Source organism: Melospiza georgiana, chromosome 1 (genome assembly GCF_028018845.1).
Source record: "Melospiza georgiana isolate bMelGeo1 chromosome 1, bMelGeo1.pri, whole genome shotgun sequence".
NCBI lineage: Eukaryota > Metazoa > Chordata > Aves > Passeriformes > Passerellidae > Melospiza > Melospiza georgiana.
The window spans coordinates 3,058,585-3,076,662 of NC_080430.1; the positions used below are offsets into that span (position 1 = coordinate 3,058,585).

General features: G+C 44.2%; 1 protein-coding gene across 6 annotated transcripts in view; it reads right to left on the minus strand.

Moving 5' to 3' along the window:
- Positions 1 to 5,963, minus strand: part of NKTR (natural killer cell triggering receptor) — a 43,996-nt gene extending 38,033 nt beyond the window's left edge. For all 6 annotated transcript variants that reach the window (XM_058019042.1, XM_058018220.1, XM_058045048.1 and 3 more), the window contains exons 1-2: positions 5,888 to 5,963; positions 5,536 to 5,615 (exon numbers count right to left, since the gene is read on the minus strand). In XM_058019042.1, coding sequence (XP_057875025.1) covers positions 5,536 to 5,593 — 58 coding nt within the window. In that variant the 5' untranslated portion in view covers positions 5,594 to 5,615; positions 5,888 to 5,963. The remainder of the gene's footprint in view (positions 1 to 5,535; positions 5,616 to 5,887) is intronic.
- Positions 5,964 to 18,078: the final 12,115 nt, after the last annotated feature.

Genomic DNA, 18,078 nt, shown 5'->3' on the forward strand with positions numbered 1-18,078 from the left:
GTCCCCAGCTTGTATCGGTGCAGGGGTTATTGTGGCCGAAGTGCAGGACTCGGCATTTGGACTTACTGAAGTTTTTGCACTTATTTCCCCATGCAAAGGTTCAGTGATGTGATCAGGGAACAAGCTCTTGGTGACTAACCACAAGATTTGCACAGTAAATTAAAATAAACAAACAAAAATCGCTACAAAGTCAGGCCAGTCAGCAAAGCTGCTCACAAACCTACCCAGAGCCCTCAGCTGGATTTAACCAAGAAATGACAGCACAGACACCCCAACTCCAGGCTAAAGTAAAAACTGCTGGGATTGCACTTGCCCATTATTTATGAAACAATAATTTGATAAAAGTATTATTTGTAAGCAGGCTTTGAACTTATTTTTTAAAGAATCAGAGTAAGTGGTGAAAGAAATATGTGCATTATTTAAGTGATGCATTATATAAGTGATGCCTGTATAAAATCTGTTTGGAAATGTGATGAAGTGCTCTCTGCAGCTAATGAGCTGCACCAATTAGAGAAACCAGAAGGCAAAATGAGCAAGAATAATCCAATTTCAGAACTCTGTCTTCAAACTAAAAGATGATTTTTTTTCTTTTGTTTTTGAACTCCCTAACAATTTTCCAGCTGAGGAAGAGTTAGTACTTGATTCTAATTAATCAGGGTAGGAATGTCCATGCTATACTGCAATAAGGGCTCCTGCTAGCAAAGTTTATTAAAATAATCATTGATTTCAAATATTTATTGTTTCAAAGGTAAATCCTCTCATTTAGCTGCTTAACCTTTTGGAAAAAAACCCTTTGGAGGCAAACACACATTGTTTCAAGTTATTTTCCAAGTAATGGGAAGTGGTTTGCTACATTTTATTATGTTTGAACCCACAGGTATTGAGTTCAGCTACAAACTCCCAAAACAAACCTGGTTTTTCAAAACTGCATCTACTGGATTTTATCATCTTTTCTCAATTTCTGAAGAGTGAACCAAAGCAGAGGTATTTTGGCAGCCTATCAGCAGGAATATCCTGCTGAGAAAGAGGGGATTCCAGGCAGGGAGACAATGATGCACAGCCCAAAGGCTCAGACACATTTGCATACAAGTTCCAATAACAGCTCACTAAAAGGACCCGATTTCAATTTTATTAATTTGTTTATCCCTAAATCTGTCAATGCTAAAGCATATGAATTTTAAAAAAAACTGCTTCAAAGTAGAAATGTGGCTCCAGTTTTCAAGGAAATAAAACCTTAGAGTGGAACAAGAATGGATTTGATTTAAAATTTAAAATTTAAAATATGAGTTTGAAGAATGGATGCCCTGCTGCCCTGAGCAGGGATGTGCAGCCCTGACACACAAACACTTTGCTAACACCTCCATGCCCCAGCTGCACTCTTTGCAAGGAAAAGCTCAAGGACCCAAAGGCTCACACACATTTGCACACAAGTTCCAATAACAGCTCACTAAAAGGACCCGATTTCAATTTTATTAATTTGTTTATCCCTAAATCTGTCAATGCTAAAGCATATGAATTTAAAAAAACACTGCTTCAAAGTAGAAATGTGGCTCCAGTTTTCAAGGAAATAAAACCTTAGTGTGGAACAAGAATGGGTTTGATTTAAAATTTAAAATTTAAAATATGAGTTTGAAGAATGGATCATCCCTGAGCAGGGATGTGCAGCCCTGGCACATGAACACTTTGCTAACACCTCCATGCCCCAGCTGCACTCTTGGCAAGGAAAAGCTCCATGAACTTCTCTCTAAGCCCATTCTTCACAAACACCACCTGAAATTCCCTCCATCTTCCACACAAAACTAAACTTATTTCAGTCCTGCACACACCAAACAGCTGTGGGCTCAGTTCCCAGGGATATGGAAGTGAGAGGCTGCACTTGGCCTCCTGGACAAGAGACTGATCAATTTTTCTTTTATTGACTGCTCCAACTTGTTCCAGACCTCAGGGTGAGACTTCAGGGTGTTTCGTCCTGCACTGACAATTCCACATGGTTATTCTGAATAATTTTTTTATTGAATAAATTCCTTTCAAATCTCCATTTCCCACCCCTGAGAAATGTTTTCTCCATATGGGATCCCCTTGGCTCCTGCTGTCCCACACACAGTGGCTTCAAGGACAGCCAAAGTTCTGGCTTCTATTTTCTGCAAATATACAATTTTTTCCCTTCTAAAGACTAAAAGTTAACATGGAGCCAGCTGAGAACAGTTTCTGTCTTTAGGAATTTAACAAAAACCCCACAAAGCATCACTGGGTCTATTACTGGAGGCACAAGAGAATGATTTTTGCAAGGTTGCTCCTTTCACATAAATTCATAGCAGCTGAAATCCCAAAATACATCAAACTTCAGGCTAAAGTGAGCAGAAAGAGAGAAGTAAGGAAAGACCAGACTGTTCTGGGAAGGGACACATCCCAGGAATGAAAGAAAATGAAGTGGAACAAATCAATGAGCCAGGGGTCAAACAGTAACAGAAGACAGGAGGAAACAAAAAAAAAAAAGATAAATTATTCTATGAATAAGAATGAAACAAAGCAAAACTGAGAAATTTACCAAACTTCATGATGGCTGAAACCAGTCAGGGGGTGGGAAAAATAACTTTGGATGGTCACAGGAGCTGCTGGAGCAGCAGACTGCATCTGTGACATCCTGGTGGGACATCTGTTCCAATTACCACAGTACCTGAATTCTGCAGCTCCACACAGATTTTGCCTCACACAGTAAAGACAGAATTATTTAAACATGCATCTGCTGCCATCCCAAAATTCTTGGAATACTGTGAGCACTTCAATCCTGTGTGCACACTCAAAATCCACTGGTGGGGGGCCCAAAAGAAAGGAGCAGCACTACTTGTGCCAGCATCAAAAGAAATGCTTCTTCCTGATTTGTTTTCCATTTGCCCTTTAAAAATTATGAGCCACAACCTGCATTCATTACAAAAATGCTGAACAGGCAACTTATTTAAAAGCAGACTAAATTTAGCTCTAAAAACCACCAAGCCAACAAAGTTTGCCCCACTGTGAGAGGCAAGTACAAGCTGGCACTGAGCTTCATTCCAAGGTTCTGTAATGAAATAAGGACACAAAAGCTGTAACAAAGCTTCTGGAAACAGCCAGGGCAGAGCTGCACTCCTGCACTCTCCAAGGGATCTTGTGAGAGTAAAACTGAGCTGGCTTTGGATTGCTGCAGGTATCCTGGCACAGCCTGCCAGGGCACAGCCCAGGCTTGGCAGCTGCGTGGGGGGAATGGCTCTGGGCTGGCAGAGTGTGAAAAAGGAGAGTTTTGTGTTCTGCAGGCACAAGGATGCACACAGTGCTGCAAGGGGCACATCCCCTTCTCTCTGCATGCTGTGGGGATGTTGGTTCAGCTTTTCAGGGCACACAAGGAGGGGCAAGGCCTTTTGTCTTGGCTGGCAACAAAATGCAGGGCTGTTCTGCTGCCCACTCCTCCTGAAATGCAATAAGCTTTTTTATCAGCTTATTTACTGAAGTCAAAATATGCAAAATGCTCGTTCGGATGAACATTTGAACAAATAAAAAGTGATGCATTTCACCACTCCAACTGAAATGCAAAAAGCCTTTTTATCAGCTTATTTACTAAAGTCAAAATAAGCAAAATGTTCATTTGGAAATCTGCTGGCAGTGGAAAAGTTAAAATGAATCCCTCACTAGTGCCAGCAGGAGAGCACATCTCTCAGAGTTAGTGCTTGGTGTCATCTGGAAGCTCTGATTTACCACTTGACTCAGCTTTTGAAGGTCATCTTAAAGCTAAGAGAGCAACATTTAAGCTTTTTAAATATATCCTTAAATCCTGAGCCAGAGTTGCATGGTGAATTGATAAACAGGCACCAGAATAAAGCAGCATGAGCAGACAGCACACAAGTCCCAGCACTGATTTTACAAACTGGCATTTTCCCTGCAAAAACCCAAGCCATGAGTCAGGTGGAATGAACACCAGCAGGGCTCCAAGTTTGGTGTGCAGCTGGGAGATTCTTGCTATTTTCAAAAGCAAATAAATGCAGGCAGACACAACGAGAGCCAAAGCCCTGGGTCTGCTCCAGGTGAGCCAAGCTCTGCAGCAGCAGGAACAGCAAGGCTGCAGCTCCTCCCTGCCAGCTCCATCAGCCACCAAACCCAAAGCCACTTTCACTGGGGATGAACGGCTCAAGGCTGAGGAGGGGACGAGGCAGGAGGAGAGATCAGGAAATGGGAGCAGCAACCTGTGCAGGGAGAGCAGAGAGAACAGCACGGGGAGGGAGCCTTCACATGGAGCCAGGACAAAAAAAAAAAAAGCAAACAAACCCACACCAAACCTAAAAAGATTAACAGTAAATGAGATTGAGAAGGAATTGTCTTTGCTCTAAATCAATCCCATCAAGCTACCATTCCTAAGTGGAAACCCGCCCAACCTGAAACAGCTTTAGTTGTCTCATTCCATAGTAAATTCCACCTGAAATTAAAGCAACAGATCACATTAAAACTCCATTTGCATCCTCACTTATCTCCTCACTGGAAGTGTTCAGAAACCACAGTGCCAATCAAAATAACTCAGAGAGGAGTTCCAACAGCAACAGATTTGTAGATATGCCCTATCAGGTCTCTGAAGTTAGAACAGAGCCTCTCTTCTGAAACTGTGGTGGAAATAAAACACTGAAAGGGTTTCAGTTGCATCTGAATGAGGCTGAAATTCACGTCTGAGATATAAGCTCTTAATTCAAAGGTTTTCAGAGAAACATTGAAGCAGAAAATGAAAGTGAAAGCCTAATGAAGCCGTCACATACATTCATTTTTCTAGAGACAAGTGGTAGCAAGATAAAGCACGGAGTATGTGTGAGACAACTAATATGCATTGATAAATGCTCGTTCAAAGAGATGGGTGAGAAAATCTCCACTCCCATCTTAACGGAGAGGGGGAAAACACAAGAGGGAACCAAGCTGCTGCTCAGCATTAAAACTCACAGCCCACTGCTTCTGGGCATTGCACTTGTATAGGGAAAATATGAGTTAAAAGATGGATTTATTTTAATTATTGGATTTTTTTTTTAACAGGCCAGCTGGCGAGGTGTTCTGTGCTTCTATGATTAAATGCTCGGTTCTTCCTTTACATTCAGAAGACGCATTTTGAGCAGGACAAGGAAAGATTTAGCCCAGATGACCTCCTAAGTTCCTTCCCAGTTCTAATTACTGCATCATTAAAAATACTTATAGGCGTAAATATCCAGTCTCTGCTCAGTCTGCCCTGATTTTCCACAGTTTACAGAAGTGGCATAACAAAGATATAATAGAAAATATATAATACATCACCAGACGGCTTTTTACCTTCAGAACAGCGTCTCTCAGCCCTGCCGAACCTTTATATTCACGCGTGCAAATAAAAATCGATCTCAAGGGGCAACGAGGAGCATCCAGCACCCCAGAAAACAGCCGAAGTTATTAAAAAGTAACTCAGAAATAACGCATCAATGGCCAAAGTCGCTGCTAGCGGCTTGGGCCCATGATGCAGGCAAGCCCGTGATTTAAAAGCCCCTTTAAAAGCCTTACCTGGCTCCCTGTTGATCTCTATCTCGAAGAAGCACTGGGGCCGGTCCTGCACCCCCATGGCCGCCCCTCGGCCTCGCCACCTGGACACAAAGCACAGAAGGAGCCCCCGCAGTCCCTCCCTCCCTCCGTCCGTCCGTCCGTCCCTCCCTCCTCACCCAGGGCTTCAATTACAGCGGGGCGGCTCCGCCTCAGCCCCGACCCCGGCGGCGGGGGAAACTCGCTCTGAGGGGAAGCGGTTCCTGCCGCGAACGCGCAGCCGGGCTCGGCGCCGTCAGCGCGGCCCATCCCCTCCTCCTCCCCCTCCCAGCCGCTTCCCAGCCCGCCCCATCGCTCTCTTCTCCCGGGGTTTTACCTGGCGGCTCCGGCGCTTTGTCCCCTCACGGCGCGGCCCCCTCAGCCCCCGCTGCCTCCCCGCCCCGCCGCCAGGCGGCGCCGCCGCCCCCGGCCGCCATTACCCGCCCGGCCTCAATGGCCGCGCCAGGCCACGCCCCCCGCTCGCCCTGCCCGCCGCGCTTTCCCGCCCTCTGCGTGAGGGGCCGGGGGGCGGTGCCGTGAGGGACCTCCCCCGTGCCGCGTTGGAAATGATGAATGTTTAATTAGTTAATAATAATAATAGTGTGAAAAATAAATCCAGCTCTTAATTCATGCTTTGCCGGGGTGGGTGGGAAAGGGAGTGGCGCCGTGAGGGGAAGAGGGCTTCGCTCCTTGCTAGACATGGCGTGAGCGAGCTTCTCCGCTGCCGCGTTTAAAACGATGAATGTTAAAAAAAAAAAAAAAAAAATTAAAAATCCAACTCTTAACTCATGCTTTCCTCCTGTGGGAAGTGTAATTGCCTGTAAGTGAGTTTGAATCCTGGAAGTAGCGGCTCGATTCCCTCCGGTGTTTTCCCCTCTCTATACAAATGGGAATGGGAATTTGCTTGCCCACCTCTTTGAACGCGGCTCGGGGAGCACAAAGGGGCTTTACAGAATACATAACGAGAATAAATAGCATCATAAATAAGCTTTGCAGAATAAATACAGCGAATAAATAACAGAATAAATAACCTTTACAGAATAAATAACCCCCCATGGTGGGGGTATCTCACTGCCCTGACCCCTCACTCTTATGGCCGTGGCTCAGGGATCCCTCCCAGTTCCTTCACCTCTTCAATTTCACATTTAATTTCACAACTCTCCACAAAAGAAAAATATTTTTGCGAGTATAAATAAGCCCTCAGAAGATTATGGATGGAAAATGATTGCTGCAATGAATTCCTGATTCCCCCTCAGGATGAGAACGTGGCTGCTGCCAGCCTGGGGTCATCCTGCTTCTTGCTCAGCCTGAGTCTTAAAAACTAAAAAAAATTTAAACCAAATTTATTTTAATGATTGCAGCAGGCTATAGGTTATTTATTCTGCGTCGTGGATGTTGGACCATGCTGGAGTGTGGAAGTGGCAACGAGAAATTGAAGTGTCAAACTGTTGAGGAAGGAGTGTTAAAACTGTAAATCCTCAGCTCAACACATCCTTCAGGCAAAATTACTTCACACCAAGGATATCCAGAAGCTTAAACTACTTTAGTTTATTAATTTAATTTATATAAATCCTCTTGTAACAGTACTTGTAGTAACTGCAGAAAGAAGTTTTGTTTCTTTCCAAGCAGGAAGGACATTTAGTCCTCAGCACTCAAAAAACAAATTTCCAATGTTTCCCAAAAGTTGTACAAACCAGAACTCTGCAGTAATTTTACCTGGCAGCAGTATCTGCAATTATGTCCTTGTCTGAGGAGAAATTCAGAGGTTTTAGATGAAAAAAAAAAACCCTGCTGAGAATAAAGTAGCAATGCTGAAATCAGAGGATGTTTTAGCAGTTGGGAATGCAGCAAAGTGGGATTGTTTTAGATGTAATTTATCTATAGTTTAATGGTTGCTGTCACGATAGTGTATGAGGATCTCTTGAAGTTTTAACAGCCAGATTCTGTCATTCTTTATTAGGTCTAATAAGACATGATTGTGCAAGTGGTCCCTCAGGAATCCTGTCACTGGAGTTGTCACGCTGGTTTGCTGGTCCTTGGGGGGACACTTACAGGATAAGCTGTCAAAAAATGTGAAATAAAAAAAAAAGGAGCAAATCTGGCCCTCAATTATTTGGCTGTGAAATGCTCTCATAAAGTAGAAGGGTGTTATTTGCCTCACTTTTCTGTGGTAGGTGAGATACAAAGCTACTGAGGGGTTGAGTTGCAGGAGGTCTGCAGGAATTCCTTGCCAGAATTAAAATCTAAAAGCACATCTCCTTGATTTCCTTAATCTTCAAATAGATTCTTGATTCTCTTTCACCTGCAGTTTCTTGCTTTTCTGTCCTCATGAATGAACTAGCTAGAGGCAGGTGAGCAAATAAATAAGCAGAAAGTCTCAAAAAAGACATGGAAATGTGCTGCTTGCTCATGATGAAAATAACAAAGATTGTGAACAGTAAAAAAAAAAAAAAGAAGCTGATTTCCAGCCCTGATTATTTTAATAAAAAAGCAAATTGGAAAGAAGTTCTGATCACTTGGGAGATAAGCTCCTAAGATCATGTCTAGGACAGAGCTGATAAATATGCAGCTTGGTGAAAGAGATACCCAAAAGAAGAGTTTCTGAAGCTGATCTTTTGAAAGATGAAACACTGAGTTACAAATGAAGATTTTTTTTTTCCCTTGTGTTCCTCTCTGGGAGCTGCTGCAGATGCTGCTCTGGTCACATCCTGTGTCCATTGAAAGCAGTGACAAAGTGCCCTTTGATGGCAGTGGCTCTGGGTGTAGGCTGTGTGAGGGGCATCACACTCAGCACACTTATGAATAATTGCTTTCTGTCATTCTCGTGTTTGATAAGCCATAAGTTGGTGAAACACCCTCCTAAAATTTTCCTGATTATTTATTTTCCAGTCCAAAACACAACTTTTGAGCACACTGACATCCACAGATCCAACTTTATCCTATCTCAAATCAGCTTTAGATATTCCTTGGTGGTACAGTTCATGCCTAAGAATGCACATTGACAAATCTTGGCTGGAAGCTGCATTCTTGCCTGAGACAGAGCCCTCTTGGTCTGGGAGGTTGAAAAGTAGGAGGCTGCAAAGCTACAGAGCCTGCAGGCATTTTGGGGTAAAACTGCTTGAACTGGGGCACAGACTTTAATTTCCAAACAGTCTTTGATTGCCTTAATAACTGCTAGTCTCCGTGTGGCCATGAAATCTTGGGCTAAGCAGCTTTTGTTTAGGTATTTGTAGAGGCTTTTCCTTATCTTTTTTTGCAAATTCCATGCGTGGAACCTGAGACTGCAATGGGAAAAGAGATTTTTTTCTGAGCAAGTTGTTGTAGAGGGCCTAGTGCCTGAAAAACCTCTGTTCTACTCCTTGGTGCTGAGTATTTTCCTACCTTTCTTCAGGCCTTGAAACCCACATTTCATCCAAGCAGCTGCAGGGATGAAATATGAGATTTTCTCTACTTCCACAACTTTTTGTCTATCCACATGCTTATTTGCTCCCCTGCCTGCATTAGTATGAATTCTCCCCAAATAACATTACAAAAATATGTCCATTTTGTTACCCAAGGAGGAGAAGGAATTTCCAACAAAGCTTTTCATTATCTGGGTCATTTGGGTTCGAGGGCTGGTGCTCAGAATTCTTTGGTGAGACAAACTCATGGGTGCTTGTTCAAAATCTCACTCTTCCCTGTTCCATGCAGATTCTGCTCCAGGAGGGGGATGCAAAGTGTTGACACCAGGAAAAGAACTGACTCAAAGCTGTTCACAGGGGTCACTGAGGCTTTGAGCATTCAAAGATAAAAAAAGAGCTGGAAAATTGTACATTTAAATTTAAAAAACTTGTTACTGAAGCACAGACGAGCACCTGGAGTGTTCCCTTCAGTCAGTCACTAATGCAAAGCCAATTCTTTGGTATTTGTTACTAAAAGTAAATATTGCAGTCCAGAAGAACTGAAAAGGGGCTTTAATTATGCCAAGCCTCCGTGCTGAGCACACTTGAAATTAAAAATGAAAGGCTGCTAGGCAGTTTATCTGTTGAACAAACAGGAACAGCAAAAAGGGGCTTCATTAAAAAAAACCCAGGTCAGCACTTGAGTTTAGAGAGCTAAAGGGGAGGAAACAGCACATCTCAAGCAAAGCTTTTATCCCAGGGCTTTTTCTGGGAAGGAGCATTGATGTGGGGACACACTTGGCCAGGGTACAGGGGTATCTGTAACCTCAAACATCCAAACTCTGCCTCTGCTTCTCTTCACTCAGGCTTCCCTTTCCCCTGGGATTTCCTGTGAGCCCACGTAATACCTGAGCCACCAACACACTTCCTGAAGGATTACTGAGCATCCCCCCATGCTGCCCTGAAGCTTTAGCAGTGTTTCCATCCCTGGCATGAGTAGGTGGCCCCATCTGCCATCCAGGCAGCAAACAGAATTTGTTAATGACTGCCCCAGCGTGACAGAAATATCAGCAACTCATTAATCCATTATGTGTGAATTGCTTAATGGGGCAGGGAATATTCCTGTGCTTGTGGCTTCTTCAGGCCTTGAAATCCACATTTCATCCCAGCTGCTGCAGGGTGATCCCTGCTTCCACAACCTTCCTCTCTATTTACATGCTTATTTGCTTCTCTGCCTGCATTAGTATGAGTTCTCCCTAAATAATTTTACAGAAATATCTCAATTTTTAAAATATTCTACCGTGTGTAGATAAAGGAGTTGATGATTTTACATCTCCTTAACTAATAAATGCCTGATGTGTGGGTCGGTGTCTTAAGAATATCTCAAGATCACACTTGGCCTGATCCCAGCCCTAAAGTGATTAATTTATTTTTTTTCCATTTACTTCAAGGTGTTAAAATTCAGAATTATGAAAAAAACTCCCACCCTGATGTCTTGCTAGCACTCCAAAGTATTCTTTATGCACAGGCAGAAGTGTATTACCTCATATCAGACATGATTAACCCACTCAGTAGCACTCAAACTAGGTCAAAAACAAGAGGTTCGTTTCTGCAGTGTATAATTAACCAGTGAATTTGGGAGATTGTGGAGGTTAATGATGCCATGTCTGCTTCTGCATGTGGAGTCTTACACGGAAAGCCAGTAAGTGGGACACGCTGCAGAACAGCAGCACGAGGGAGGTTTTTCCCTTCTCAGTAAAATTAAACTGTTTGTGTTACTGTGTTCCTGCCATCTCCCATCTGTCTCCCTGTGCCTCTTGTCTCTCCCGTTAAATCCTGAGCTCTCGGAGTGGGTGACAAGGCAGAGCTTTTGGTAGGGACTGTGACAGCCTCTATCGGTCTGCTGTCGGGAAAAGGGATAAGGCAATTTTGCCTAAAAGCCTGCTCTTGTTCAGAAGTGACACCAAGGCAGAGATTAGAAATAAAAAATGGTACTGAGCAAGTAGAAACAGAAAATTCGTTTGTATCGCTGGAGGCAACCACACAACCCTGTGAGAGGCTGTGGTATCCCCGGGATCACTCTGATTTGAACTAATATTTAATTAATACCTTTTTGAGGGGAACATGGCACGATGATTCCTCTCCCCTAGATTTTTCCCTTTCTTTTTTCCCCTAAAGTTTAATTTACCTTTTTATTGCTTTTGCATTATTAAAGCCGTGTAAATCCAGCTCGATGTTCTCACCCAGCACCATCTGAGAACACACTGTCATGCAGCTTGGATGATTCCTCTCCCCTAGATTTTTCCCTTTCTTTTTGCCCCTAAAGTTTAATTTACCTTTTTTTTGCTTTTGCATTATTAAAGCCGTGTAAATCCAGCTCGATGTTCTCACCCAGCACCATCTGAGAACACACTGTCATGCGGCTTGAAACGCCTGAATCTGAGTCAGCTCAGGTGCTTCAGAGCTTGTTAGCTTTAGCTCAGACAGCTTCTGCAGCTCGCAGGAGGGATTGTTAATTAGCTGAGATGCAAATATAGGCAGAGATTCGGGGCCCTGCCTGTGCTGGGGACCATCAAAGCAGCTCTGCAGAGCGGCAGGGATTCATCACTTGGCTGTGCTGAGCCAGAAATGACTTCACGTGGTGCTGGTGGGACACCTTGTCACTGCTGTCCCAAACTTCTGCTCCAGGGGTGTGACGTGTGGCACAGAGAGGCTGGAGCTGGCTCCGAGCAGAACCAGCTGAGCTCTGCGTCGCTCTGAGACCCAAACTGGCCCTGGAACAAGTGCAGCTCCATTTGTATGCACTGCTGCTCCTGAACCATTAAATCATATGGAAACCACGCTGACTCCACACAAAGCCACGTCGGGGATGGATAAATCCATACAGCTGCCACTGCTTTAAAAATAAAGAATTCAAGGCACAGCACGAAGGGAACTGGGTGAAATGTAGTGGCCCCTGTGAGCTGGGAGGTGAAACTGATTGATACAGTGCTTTGTTCTGGTGTTAAAGCAGTGAATCTGCAGCTGAGGCTCCAGAGCAGAGTGACAATAACAGCAAGAGCAGTGCCAGGAAGGAAAAGCGGAGCAGTTGGCAGAGCCATGGCTGCAGCGAACTGGAGAATTCACAGAGGATCTGAGTAGGCAAAAGGGAACAGCTCCCTGCTCTTGAACCTGAGGGATCCTGGTAACAAATGAGGGCATGGAAAAATTCAGGTCAGCAGGTCAAGGGAGGTGATTCTGCCCCTCTACTCTGTCATGAGACCCAAACTGGGGGTGCCCTGTCCAGCTCTGGAATTCCTTAGTGCAAGACAGACATGGATCTGTTGGAGCTGGTCCAGAGGAGCTCATGGAGATGCTCCAAGGGCTGGAACACCTCTTCTCTGGAGCCAGGCTGGGAGAGCTGGGGGTGTTCACCTGGAGGAGAGAAAGGTCTGGGGTGGCCTCAGAGCCCTAAAGGGGCTCCAGGAGAGCTGGAGAGGGAATTTGGAGAAGGGCCTGGAGTGACAGCAATAGGGGTAATGGCTTCAAACTGAGAGAGGGCAGGGTTAGGTGGGATATTGGGAAGGAATTGCTCCCTGTGAGGGTGGGCAGACCCTGGCACAGGGTGCCCAGAGCAGCTGTGGCTGCCCCTGGATCTCTGGAAGTGCCCAAGGCCAGGCTGGATGGGCTTGGAGCACTCTGGGATAGTGGAAGGTGTCCCTGCCATGGCAGGGGGGCTGGAAGATGATCTTTCAGGTTCATTCCTTCCCAAATATTTCAGTGATTCTGTGACCCTGTGAAATTTGGCTTGTGGGCACAGGCAGGATGGATTCCTGCAGGGAGTTCCAGCAAAGTGGGCGGTTTCTATCAGGGGAATGAAGGATTGCCAGGAGTCCTGGATTGGCACAGTGCCTTCAGAGAACAGCAGTAATAAAACACTCAGTGCCTCTGGTAGCAGTGCTGGTAATACCCATCCAGATGAATATTGATGGTGATACAAATAAAGCTCTATGCAATTACAATCAGCTCAGGTTAGGAAGGCATTATTTTTCTGGCTTGAACAATTAAGTGCAGTGTGTGCACTTATGGCTAGAGCAGGTTGGAAGAAGGGAAGGATTTATGTTGTCTTTTGAAACATTCAGCACTGGCCACTGTCAGAGACAGGAAACTGCATCGATCTGTTTGGGAATCACAATTTCTCTTTCCTGCAGCAGCAGCAAAATATCTGTGCTGGGAGTTCAGTGCCTCACTTAATTTGATACTAAAAGATATCTTGGTGGACAGAGATATATAAAACTCTGGCATGATGTAGTGAAAACCTTATTTATGCCTCTGCATAGGAAGAGTTTGCCTTATGATAAGATAGGTGCTTAAAGTACAACCTGAATTTAAACATGTAAATAAAATGTGAGTTAGGAAGCAGCCAAACTCCAGCCTGCTTGCTTCCAATGCCTGCCAAAATTTCCCTCCCAGTGTGAGAAATTAGGATTGGCCATGTGAGAAACCATGCAGAGATTTTGAGAATCATAGAATAGTTTGAGTTGGAACAGAGCTTTTAAAGATCATCTTTTGCAGGTGTCATGTGGGTGAGGCATCCTGTACCTGCAGCTGATCAAATCGTGTTTTTGTCAGTCAAAGACAGATAAATGTTGCTTTTCTGATGAAGGATTATGGATAGCAGGGAATAATTTCTGTTCCAATCTGCATCACCCTATGAGATTTAGCCCTGGTGCTTGAATCTGCCCAGTGTTTGTCCAGGGGATCTGCCTGGCCTTTGGGACAGTGATAATGAATAACTGAGCCTTTGACCATCACAATAATAATGAAGTTTTAATGGTGAATTAAGGAACAGAAAGAGGGAAAATCCAGCCATGAAGCTGTTTCTGTCTGTTGGTATCTAACAGGCAGTCAGGTGTGGAAGGGTTAATGGATGTGGGTAAATGAAGGAGGGATAAAATCACACAGTGTCCATAAACATAAATCAGGATCAGTGCAAGAGTGGCTGCACAGATCCAGCCTCAGCTTCTGAGGCAAGAAACAGCTGTAAACCCACATGTAGGTTTGTATATAAACCCCATGGAACTGGGGGTTCCCACAGAAAAGGAGGCTCAGAGGGGCTTTGATCTCTACAATTCCCTGAGGGAGGGTGCAGCCAGCTGGGGCTTGGTCCCTTCTCCCAGGGAACAGGGACAGAACGAGAGGAAATGGCCTCAGGTTGCACCAGCAGAAGTTTAGATTGGATATTAAGGAAGATTTCTTCATGGGAAGGGTGGTCTGGCATTGGAACAGGATGCCCAGGGAAGTGAGAGAGTCCCCATTCCTGGAAAGATTTAAAAGATGTGTAGATGTAGCACTTAGAAAATGGTTTCGTGGGGTGGCCTTGGCAATGTTAATGGCTAATTTTGATTTTAGAAGACCTTAGCAACCTAAACAGTTTTGTGATTCCATTCTGTGGCTCTTTCTGCCCAGGCTTTTAGATCCTGGCTACACCAGAAAATGTTTCAGATGCTGGCTGCTTCAGTGCTACTGACCAACATCTGCAGAGCTGACCAAACTGAAACTCACAGAATAGAAAAGGGTTTCGAGTGTCATTTCTGACCCAAACACTGGATGCACCTGGGTCTAGGTAGAACATATGAGCCAAAGAAAATAATTGGAAAACTTCTTTAATCACATCTCCATGGCCACGTTTTCTCCTGCATCCCTGCTGGTACTGAGAAGTAAGGTGTGGCTGAATCAAATCCTCCTGGTGCTATAAATGTGAATAATGTGTCCTTTTATTCTGAGGTGAAAGCAATTCATTTCTTGAAGTAAAACTGTGTCTCTGCCTTAATTTTCTTCCTGTTTTCCTGCCAGAGCACCACATAAATAAATCATTTTCCTTCTCTGAAGTCAACCTCAGCCACTGACTTGTCTCAAACAATTGTAGGATGAACCTGCTGTCAGAACCACCTTCTGCTGCTTGGCCTGACTGAGCTGCCACTGACCCCTGGCAGGAACTCACCCTCCCCACACCTTTCATTTGCTGTTCTACTTACAGGGAAATGAAGGGGAAAACCATAAAAATAACGAGGATGTAAACAACTCTGCCGGGGAGCAAACAGCTCCGAGGATGAGCCGTGAAAAATCACACAGAGCAGAGAAAGTCTCCCGAGATAAATGGGACTATTTAGGCAGCCAGACAGTAATTGCAGCATTTGCAAAAGTCAGCATGAATATGCCACATTATTCCCAGCAAACATCATGTTTGAGGGACACAGCTCATTTTCTGTTCCCGAGGCCGGTGATTTTCTTTTGGTTTGTTCTCTCCCTAATGGGGCAGAATTTCTGAATCATTTTCCTGGTGCTTTGGTGTCTCCCTCGCAGTTTTATGGGCTGTTACCAGCACTGGTGGTACTGATGTGTGAAAACTGAGACAAGTTAATTTGGATTAAATGTAACTGGAATGTTGTAGTGCCACGGTTGGATGAGCTTTGTCCTAGAAGGGAGGTTTCTGGGAGAAACAATATTTGTGAGCAAAGGCATCATTTGATGAGAGCTGTGAAATGGGGGATCTTGGGAGGAAAATTGAGAAAACAACATTGAAACCACCTGTAAGGCTGAGCCTGCCTGACTTCTGGGATTTGTGCAGATGTGAGCACATTGTCATTTTCTACATCCTTCCCTGCTTAATACCCACCAAATATTTGTTGTATTTGTGTATTGTATTGTAAATAAATTGTAAATTTATTGTAAAATAATTGTAAATAGATTGTATTGTAAATAAATTGTAAAATTACAATTTGGGTATTGTAATTGCAGGGAAATGCCCTGACAAAGGCAGGAATGATGCATCTGACTCCATGTTCTCAGAAGGCCAATTTATTGCTTTATAATACTATATTATATTAAAGAATACTATACTAACTATACTGAAGAATACAGAAAAGCTACTTAATGCTAAAAAGATAATAATTAATGATATTAATAATAATAATTGGCCCTGATTGGTCAATGAGTCAAAACAACCAGAATCCAATGAAACAATCACCTGTGGGTAAACAATCTCCAAACACATTCCACATGAGCAAAACACAGGAGAAGCAAATGAGATAAGAATTGTTTTCCTTTTTTTTTTTTTTTTGAGGCTTCTCAGCTTCCCAGGAGAAAAATCCTGGGTGAAGGGATTTTTTCAGAGAATGTGAGTGCCACACAAGGGATGTGTGGGCATTGCTCTGGATCAGGAAGCAGTTCTGGATCAGGCTGCAATGAGGTCTTAAAGGATGTGGCAGCAAGATGGGGAGGTTTCTGGCCCTGGCACAGGTTGTCCATGGAAGCTGTGGCTGCTCCAGCCCTGGAAGTGTCCCAGGCCAGGTTGGAAGGGCTTGGAGCAGCCTGGGGTAGTGGGAGGTGTCCCTGCCATGGCACAGTCTCTGGTATCTGGGTATTCTGGTATCTCAGATACATCACCTCCAGATGCTCATGCCCTGAATCCAACCCCAAAAGATCATAAACCCAAATTTAAGCCTCTAAGATTTTTAAAGCAAAGACAGCTGGAGTGCTTTTTAAAAAATGCTTGCAGGGATTGATATTTTTGCTCTGCTCTCCTGTTAAAATATTTACAAAGTACCTTTGCTCTGGAAAGGATTTTCCTTGGTTTCCCATTATCCCAGAATTTTGAACCTAAAAACCTCATATTTTACACATTGTAGTAAAACACTTCCCTGAAAGTGTTCAAAAAATGGGTGGATGTGGCACTTGGGTGTCACAGACATTTTTTCACAGAAATCCTTTCTTTCAGATTTCTGCGTCTTCTGGAAGGCAGAGGCCTCAGAGGATGAATGTAAACAATTGTTATCAGCTGCTGTGGGATGCAATAGGATGCACCTGTGATTGATTCATGTTCCCATGTTTATAATTAAGGGCCAATCACAGGAGCAAGCTGGGGACAGAGTCCCTGGACACAACTTTGTTATAAATTCTTTCTATCCTTAGCTTAGGAAGCCTCTGCAACTTCTCTCTTTATTCTATTTAGTATAGTCACAATGTATTATATATCATATATCAATAAATCCAGCCTTCTGATCAAGAAACAAGATTCTTGTCCATCTCTCACCATCCCCAGCGACCCCCTCAGGTCACTGTAATACTTGGGGACGTGGTTTGGTGGTGAACGGGCAGTGCTGGATTAATGGTAGAATTTGATGACCTTAGAGATCTTTGGCATGAAAATGATTCAGTGAATCCATGAGACATCCCAAAGGTTGCATCCCTGTGGACAGGGATTTGAAGCAGGGTGGAAGGAGCAGTAACTGCACTGCTCCTCTCTCTTTGGATGAGCAGAGTGTGCTACCCCAGCACTGTCACTCACTGCGGGTGCCACAGTTCCTCCTGCTGTGTCAATCCTGTCACCAGGATTCATTAAACAGCAGCATTTTACTGGGGCTGTGAGCTCTGGTGCTCCTGGCTGCTGCTGGCAGGCCTTCATTCCCCCTCTAATTATCCCTGGCCACTCTTGATAAGCTTTTTTTTAAAATTTGCAGTGCATTCAGCATGAAGGTGCTCCAGCAGGGTGTGTTTGTGTGGTGGATGATGTTGTTACTCTAAATCACTAATTCTAAGAATCCCCAGGGGGAAAAAAGGTTCTTTGAACATTATAAAACTGCATATTTGCCTACTGCTAATTAGTCAAACATAACCTGCAGTTTGAATCTTCTTGGAGACTGGGAAGAATAAAAATACCCTGAGAGTAGGGGAAGGGTTAAGAAGGGAAACTCAGGCTGTGAAATTGAAATATTCCTTCTGGCTCAGAGAAAGCAAGAGCACTCATCAAGCACAGAGGCTCTTTATCTGGTGTCTGACAGTGCCACAGGGGACAGGAGATGCTGCAAACCAAGGTCGTTCCTGCCTCTCTGAAGTGCTGCATTCCTACATGCTGGCACTGAGGGGAAGCTGGACCTCCAGCTCAGCCAGGCTGGCCAGTGACACGGGGCAGGCAAAAAAAACAAAGCTGGAAAAGGCAGAAGGATCAGCACCCAAGTCCTCAGATAGTGAGAGCTAAAGGGGATGAGGAAATGGTCCTGTCTGACCTCATTTGGGGTTGGATTTTTCCCCAAGTATTTCTCTATACAGTCTGTAACTTGGTATGAAAGAGGGGGAAGTAAAAATCAGCAACCTGAGGAGGGCAGCT